The sequence below is a fragment of the Hemicordylus capensis genome, chromosome 2 (assembly GCF_027244095.1).
Source record: "Hemicordylus capensis ecotype Gifberg chromosome 2, rHemCap1.1.pri, whole genome shotgun sequence".
Lineage (NCBI taxonomy): Eukaryota > Metazoa > Chordata > Lepidosauria > Squamata > Cordylidae > Hemicordylus > Hemicordylus capensis.
In genome coordinates, this window is record NC_069658.1 from 238228852 (window position 1) to 238237783 (window position 8932).

General features: G+C 45.2%; 1 protein-coding gene across 1 annotated transcript in view; it reads left to right on the top strand.

Annotated features, from left to right (window-relative positions):
• Positions 1 to 7455, top strand: part of LOC128343883 (zinc finger protein 850-like) — a 43930-nt gene extending 36475 nt beyond the window's left edge. The window contains exons 12-13 of the mRNA XM_053293317.1: positions 2063 to 2180; positions 4359 to 7455. Coding sequence (XP_053149292.1) covers positions 2063 to 2180; positions 4359 to 6283 — 2043 coding nt within the window. The 3' untranslated portion in view covers positions 6284 to 7455. The remainder of the gene's footprint in view (positions 1 to 2062; positions 2181 to 4358) is intronic.
• The last annotated feature ends 1477 nt before the right edge of the window (positions 7456 to 8932 follow it).

The window sequence follows — 8932 nt, forward strand, 5'->3', positions numbered from 1 at the left end:
CTCAGGGATCACTTTCATAGAAAGAGGAACTTTTGAGCATTTTGTTCAAAAACTGCTAAACCCATCCCACCCACCCCCCGCCCTGCCCCTATATCAACGTTAACATGCTGGATTTAAAAATGCTGTTTGCCATGTTGGATAGGCTAGCAGGGATCATCCAGCAGGGCTGTTGTTATGTTCCCAGAAGCCTCACATAGGAACATAAGAACAGCCTTACTGGATCAGGCCCAAGGCTTATCTAATCCAGCATCCTGTTTCACACAGTTGCTCACCAATAGTCACCTCCTTTCCAAACAAAAAAGCCTCAAATGCCTTAGGCTTGCCTCATGAGGAAGATGCTCCCGTCCCCTAATCATCTTGGTTGCCTTCTTCTGCACCTTTTCCAGTTCTACAATGTCGCTCTTGAGATAAGGTGACCAGAACTGAATACAATATTCCAAATCTCTCTCCTGGTCAGTTACCAACAGCTCAGACCCAATCAGCGTATATGTGGAGTTTTTTGCCCCGATATGCATCACTTTATATTTGCTTACATTGAGCCACATTTGCCATTTTGTTGCCCACTCACCCAGTTTGGAGAGATCCTTTTGGAGCTCATCATAATCTGTTGTGGATTTCACTGCCCTAAATAGTTTAGTGTCATCTGCAAATTTGGCCACTTTGCTGCTTATCCCAACTTCTAGATTATTTATGAACAAGTTAAAGAGCACTGGTCCCAGTATAGTTCTGTGGGGGACCCCACTTCCCTCCATTGTGAAAACTCTCCATTTATTCCTATCCTCTCTTTCCTGTCCTTCAAGCAGTTACCAATCCACACATGAACCTGTCCCCTTATCCCATGACTTTTAAGTTTACTCAAGAGCCTTTGGTAGGGCACTCTGTCAAAAGCTTTTTGGAAGTCCAAGTACATTGTATTGACCGGATCTCCGTTATACACATGCCTGTTGTCACTCTCAACAGAATGCAAAAAAGTTAGTGAGGCAAAACTTGGCCTTGCAGAAGCCATGTTGGTCCTCCTTGAGCAAGGCCTGTTCTTCTCTACATGTAACAATTTTGACCTTAAGTATGCTTTCCATCAATTTACCTGGCACAAAGGTTAAGCTAACCAGTTTCCCAGATGCCCCCCGGATCCCTTTTTGAAAATTGGAGTTACATTAGATACTTTCCAGACTGAAAGTGGTACTATTGGTACAGAGCCTGATTGTAGGGACACATTACATATTTTGCTAGGAGATCAGTAATTTCACGTCTGACTTCCTTCCGAACTCTTGGGTGAATGCTATTAGGCCCTGGCAATTTGTTAATTTTTAGCTTTTCAAGACAGTTTAGAACATCCTCTCTGGTCACCTCAAATCAGCTCAGTTCTTCAGCCTCCAAGCCTGAGAAGCTCAGTTCCAGAGCGGGTATATGGTCAGTATCCTCTGCCATGAAGACAGATGGAAAGAACTCATTCAGCTTCTTTGCAGTCTCTTTATCTTCCTTAATAATTCCTTTCGCACCCTCATCATCTAAGGGTCCAACTGCCTCTCTGGCAGGTTTTCTGCTTCTGATATATTTAAAGAAGTTTATGTTATTCCCCTTGACACTTCTAGCTATATGCTCCTCAAAGTTTCTTTTTGCATCCCTTATTGTCTCCTTGCATTTATTTTATCTGAGTTATGTTCCTTTGTGTTCTCTTCATTTGGGCAGGACTTCCATTTTCTGAAGGAAGTCTTCTTCCCTTTTATAACTTCCCTGTCTCTACTTGTTAGCCACACTGGTGTCCTCCTGAACTTGGTGTGAAATTCCTCCTTCTTGGTATACATTCCAACTGAGCTTCTGTTATTGTGGTTTTAAATATGTTCCATGCTTTCTGGAGTGATTTGACCCTCCCGACTTTCCTTTTCAACTATCTTCTTACCAGTTCCCTCATTTTTGAGAAGCTGCCTCTTCTGAAGCCCCTATACATGTGTGTTGGACTTCCTTGGCAGTGCTCCGTTCACATATTAGCTGAACTGGATCTTTATTGCCTTCCTGGATTAGTGTTTTCACTCTCAGGACAAATGTTTCCTCCTTTTTTCAGGGTCCGGTGGATGTTGTTGTGAATTTCACAGAGGAGGAGTGGGCTCTACTGGATGCAGGCCAAAGAGCTCTGCACAAAGAAATCACGGAGGAGATCTGTGGGCATCTGGCCTCTCTGGGTAAGGCTCCCCCTTCCCTTTGATGCTATGGTTGGTCTGCAACAGTGAACTAGAGGGCTGTGGTTGAGGACACCACTGGTGTCCTGGTTGCATTTGAATGGGACACTTCATGTGAGCACTTCTAAGATATTCCTCTTAGGGGATGGAGCCGTTCTGGGAAGAGCATCTAGGTTCCAAGTTCCCTCCCTGGCATCTCCAAGATAGGGCTGAGAGAGATTCCTGCCTGCCACCTTGAAGAAGCCTCTGCCAGTCTGTGTAGACAATACTGAGCTAGATAGACCAGTGTTCTGACTCGGTATATGGCAGCTTCCTATGTATTGATATGTCCTCATATCCAATCACCAGCCTCCCTTCCCAAAGCCATCTCAATACCTCTTCAGCCAATCTAGTCCAAATGGCTTTGTTGCATAAAATAGGCGGCAGTGATGACAACGAGGAAATTCCACTTAAATACTACTTTTCAACAGAAGTTCCCAAAGAGGTTTACACAGAGAAATAAAAATAAAGATGGATCCCCGTCCCTAAAGGGCTCATAATCTGAAAGGAACATGATAGACAGCAGCAATGGCCACTGGAGGGATGCTGTGCTGGGGCTGGGTAGGGCCAGTTGCTCTCCCCCTGCCCAATAAAGAGAATCATCACTTTAAATAGCTGCCTCTGTTCAGTTAGCAGGGGAATAGGAACCCACCCCCCTCCAATTCCCCATTTCTCTTTCTGGGATAACACAACTCTTGGCTTAGGGACTGGCTTCCATTTTTCATAGGAATAGCTGCCACTCCTGGAGTCGCTGGACTGTGATGGTCAAATTCCATTAGATTTAGAACTCTCCCCCCCCCCTTCTGTTCCACTACTCAGCCTAGCCTGCTGCCATTCTTGAATTCAGTGACGCCTGTTCTAGTATATGCACCTCTGCCATTGCACATTGTCACCCAGGAGTGGTAAAGATGCTATTTCTTGGAGGTGTCTCAGAGGGACAGGGCTCCCCCTCCCCTCCCCTTCCATGCCCTGACTGTCGTCTTCCTGGGAGCGAATGAGCTGTGCCAACCTGGCCAGGAACTCAGGCATGGGTTTTCCATCCCTTTTTGTCTCAATTGATAGGTGCGAGCTCTATCAGGAGAAATAGCCAGTGGGTGGCTTCACACACCATGGAGGAAATTTAGGTGCCGCCAAGCCCCAGTTACTGGTGAGCATTCACTCCCAGCGTAAACTGCAACTTTCACTCCTGGAGTGTTGCCAAACCCCACTGATGCCGGGTTCCCCAGGCTCACTCCCCCCCCCCCCCGCCGGAACCCAGGCATCTGACTACTAGATTTGAGGGTGTGGGGTGCCCAGAGGGAAGTGCAGCTGGGGAAACCAACATTGATGGGGTCGAACAACAGATGGAGAGCGGGGGTTGCAGCTCATGCCTGAAGTGCCTCCCGGTAAGCTCCACGTCCCGGTGAGCATGCACTTACGGTGCACGCTGCAATTTCTGCCTCCAGTGTTGTAAAAACCCACCAATATTGGAGGGTTCCTCCCTCCAAGAACCAGGCATCTGTCAACTGGATTTGAAATTGGTTATAAGTGTCAGATTCCCTTAGCGAAATGCAACTGGGGAACCCAACATTGATACAGGGAGTGGTATTCGCAGCTCATGCCTGAAGTAAGCAGTTGTCGGAAATAGGAGGTGGGCATCACCTTACTTGCTGCCATGCATGACGTGTGAAGCCACACAGTAAATAGCTGGTGAAGATTCCGGGAACTGTGAAGGGGGAGGTTATTGTGATGGATCATTTAGGTCCAAACTGTGGGGAAGGGAGAAGCTTTTTCATAGCAAGTTTCCTAGAACTCTCCAGTAGACGAAGCTGCCATTAGACCATCTTGTCCAGCGTTGTGTGCTCTGAGTGGCAGTGAGCCTCCGAGGTGTGATTCGGGGGGTCTTCCCTGCTACCTTATTTCAGATCCTTCCTCAAGAGATTGAACCTGGGTCTTTATGCTTGCAGAGTGCCCCAAAATCAATTCCACAACACCCCACAGGCTGACACTTAGAGCCAATTAAGAGGGGCTGATTAATGCAAAAGGTTCAAGTTCCCCATGGGATTTTTTTACACAATTGAAAAAGCAGTAATTTGGTCTCTTCTGTGACTTGAGCTCTGTTTCATCCCTCACGGGGAGGCTCTCTTTATTTTATTCCTGCAGGTGATGGAAGTGAGAGTGAGAAAAAGGATGAACTGCAGAGCAGGCAAAGGGAAGTGAAATATATTTGGGAGAAGAAAGCTGCTGCTTCTGAATGCACTGATGTCCCTGAAATTTCTTTCCAAACAAAAGATTCCAATGGAAATGGAAGGAATGAAAACCCTCAATGTGTGAAACTCATAAGCCATAACTCAAGCCATCACACACATCAACTAATTCATACAGATGCTAAAAAATATGAATGCTCAGAATGCGGAAAGAAATTCAGGCATAGGCGGTATCGTACTTGCCATCAAAGGATCCACACAGGGGAGAAACCCTATCAATGCTCAGAATGTGGAAAAAACTTCCGTTTGAGAAGGCACCTTATTAATCATCAAAGAATCCACACAGGGGAGAAACCATATCAGTGCTTGGTGTGTGGAAAGAATTTCAGCGACAAGAGGAACCTTATTTCCCATCAGATAATCCACACAGGGGATAAACCATATCAATGCTTAGAATGTGGAAAGAATTTCAGCTACATCTCACAGCTTACTTGTCATCAAAGAATCCACACAGGAGAGAAACCATATCAGTGTTCAATGTGTACAAAGAGTTTCCGTCAGCGAGGACAACTTACTTCCCATCAAAGAATCCATACAGGGGAGAAACCATATCAGTGTTCAATGTGTGGAAAGAGTTTCCGTCAGCAAGGACAACTTACTTCCCATCAATGCATCCACACAGGGGAGAAACGATTTAGATGCTCAGAATGTGGAAAGAACTTTAGCTACATTTCACAGCTTACTTGCCATCAAAGAATCCACACAGGAGAGAAGCCATATCAATGTTCCACGTGTGGGAAGAGTTTCCGTCAGCAAGGACAACTTACTTCCCATCAAAGGATCCACACACGGGAAAAACGATATCAGTGCTCAGAATGTGGAAATAACTTCAGTTACATCTCACAGCTTACTTGCCATGAAAAAATCCACACAGGAGAGAAACCATTTGAACGTTCAGTGTGTGGAAACCGTCTCCGTCATCAAGAACAAATTAATGATCAATGCATCCACGTGGGGGAGAAACGATTTACATGCTCAGAATGTGGAAAGACCTTCAGCTACAACTCACAGCTTATTTATCATCAAAGAATCCACACAGGGGAGAAACCATATCAGTGCTTGGTGTGTGGAAAGAGCTTCAGTCAGAAGGCTAATCTTACCTCCCATCAAAGCATTCACACAGGAGAGAAACCATATCAATGTTCAGTGTGTGGAAAGAGCTTCAGCTGCAACTCACAGCTTACTTCTCATCAAAGAAACCACACAGGGGAGAAACCATACGAATGTTCAGTGTGTGGAAAGAGTTTCGGCTGCAACTCAAAACTTACTCGTCATCACAGAATCCACACAGGAGAGAAACCATATCAGTGTTCAGTGTGTAGAAAGAGCTTCAGTTGCAACTCACAGCTTACTTCCCATCAAAGAATCCACACAGGTGAGAAACCATATCAATGTTCAGTGTGTGGAAAGAGCTTCAGCCGCAACTCAAAACTTACTCGTCATCACAGAATTCACACAGGAGAGAAACCATATCAATGTTCTGTGTGTGGAAAGAGCTTTTGCCGTAAGTCACAGCTTACTTACCATCAAAGAACCCACACAGGAGAGAAACCATATAAGTGCTCAGTATGTGGAAAGAGCTTCACTCATAATTCTAACCTTATTTCCCATCAAAGAATGCACACAGGGGAGAGACCATATCAATGCTCAGAATGTGGAAAAAGTTTCCGTTTGAGAAGGGACCTTATTAATCATCAAAGAATCCACACAGGGGAGAAACCTTATCATTGCTCAGTGTGTGGAAAGAGTTTCCGTCAAAAGGCTAACCTTACTTCTCATCGAAGAATGCACACAGGGGAGAAACCATATCAGTACTCATAATCTGGAAAGGACTTCAGCTAGATCTCACAACTTGCTTGTCCTTCAAAGAATCTACACAAGCAAAAATCCATATCAGTGCTTGATATGTCGAAAAAGCTTCAGTTAGAAAGATAGCCTTTCTTGCCATCAAAGCATCCACGCAGGATAGAAACCATATCAAAGTTTAGGGTGTTTTAAGATCTTCAGCTTACAGCCTGCTTGCTGTGAAATATCATGTCAATGCTCATTCTGTGAAAAACCTTCAACTGGATCACAAACCTAAAGATCAAAAAATCCACACACAGAAGAGACCATATCAGTAGTAGGTAGTATGTTGTACCTATACTTGGAGAGCCAGTTTCAAAGTTCTCTAAGCCAGGAAATTTGGTGGATGTGTGAGTTGAACATAGAAGTTAGTCATCGAAAAAGCATGCTTTAAGATAAGAGTGATTTTTAAAGGTCTTTTGTGCTATCAAAATCATTAAGATTACTGTATAAACTGTAAAGACCGTGTGCAGTCTTGTATATTATACTGACTTTAGAGATGAGGCATACTTTGCCTGGATGATTTAGCTTGAGATTGGGCTGAAGAGGAATGTGCCCAGGCAGAAATCTAATAGGTTCAGTTTCCCTAATAACTTGCTAGAGATACCCCAGTGAATTTCTTCCTGATGCTTTTCTAGATGGTACAGTGCTTCTCCAAAGTGCCACCTGTATAGTAGATGTCCAGCCAGAAATGCAACACTACCTTGGTCCAGCCACAGTCACTTTAGACAGATATACCTGATGGATTTTGTCTGATGCATTTTTTGAGGGAGGAAAGTGTTGGGAATCTTTCTGACTTAGTTGGCTGTGTTTAGCTACATTTCTCTGAACGCCAGTTGAGAACAAGACAATAAGGATCTTTGCATAGTTGCCTCAGAACATGCTGATATGTTTCCTCCCCTCAAGGGCCAGAATCTTTTTTTTTAAAGTGGTGATGAAAATGTTTGTGAATGACTCATGCTCCTTTATTTGTCTGAGCTCTGAATGTACTAGCTGCTGCCCAGAGTTCTCTCCTGTCCTTTCATTATTTGTCAGAGATGCCACCTCAGTTTGCTTTGCTTCTGACCGCGAAGTATATCTCATTATTGTATCAAATGTCAATGAGTTCCACAGACCAGTCGGGAAAATAAACAATAATGGCTATCCAATCTTCTCTGTTTACAGGTGCTTTTCAGGTTTGAACAAAGTTCCTCTTAAATGCTTGAGAAAGAATCAAATGCTTGATCTAGTTGTCCTCAATTGCTCTGGCTGCTTTTAACATGTTTAGCTGAGGAGTGTGGAACTGTTGCCAATGTGGATGACCACATTCAGTTCCTGCAGGGCTGAAACTGCCTTTCCAGCACAGGTTATTGGAGGAGTACACCTGAATACTGTAACAACTGAAGCTGCAATGATTGACGGAAGAGGGGGAGATCCAAGGTCTGAACTGGATTATGAGGCTGGTGTCAGAGGGAAAGTCCAGGCAATGGGTGCTAGGCAATATCAGGAGGAAGCCAGACAGCTGGGGAAGACGACAGGGAGGAGGAGGAGAGGATATTGATTTCAGCTATGAGGACTTTGGTGGGTACTCAGGAGGATTTTGGTGGGTGCTTAGCAGGGTAAAGGTCTAAAGGAGGTTTTCTGATCCATGGCCAAACCATCAGCCATCAGCCCACTGAGGGACAGAACAGCTGTAACTTTTCTGCAGAGCCAGTGTGGTGTAGTGGTTAGAGTGCTGGACTAGGACAGAGAGACCAGGGTTCAAATCTCCATTCACCCATGAGACTTGCTGGGTGACTCTGGGCCACTCACTTCTCTCTCAACCTAACCTACTTCACAGGGTTGTTGTGAGGAGAAACCTATGTAGTACACCGCTCTGGGCTCCTTGGAGGAAGGGCGGGATATAAAGTGTAAATTAATTAATTAATTAATTAATTAACAAGGACAGGAGTGGGAGGCCTGCCCCACAGAATTCTTAAGAAACTGTAGAAGCTGCAGAGAACTTCCCACGACTACCCACAATGCATTATCTAGGCCACTGTTTGTGCACACTCAAGAGAAGAGGTTGAGGATCAGTGCACAGAGGGGGAAATCTAGTTGTTTTCAGAGTGTGGGGAAAGGGGAGAAATTGCCAAATGTGAAATGTCAGAATATAAAGCGAGCCTATTGTTCCACCCAAGTGTTCGTCTGGATTCTCTGACTCCATCTCATCTTCTCTTGAAGGGAACATATAAGAGCCCCATTCAGTTCTCTCCTTCCCCCCCCCCCAGTGTCCCCCGTAAACTGCCCATGGTTTACAGTGCCAAAGCTGGGCAGGATGTCCCACCTCCATGCTGTCATTCACACACACACACACACACACACACACACACACACACACACCACCTCTGCCCTCTCCAGCCACTCATGGCGTCTGCAGAAGGAGCTGTTGCAACCCAGAGGGAAAGTGCTTCAGTGATTGGCAACCTGGGGAGATGCAGGCTGCTAGAGATTTGGGGGTGATAGCATGGGGAGGGGGGCCGAATTCCTACCTGCCTTTGGCACTGTAAACGGGTTGCAGGGGGAAAACATTTGAATGGGGCTCCCACCTGCTGCCACAGGTACTTATTTCAGCTGATTTCAAGCACGTTGCTTAGAATAAAGTAA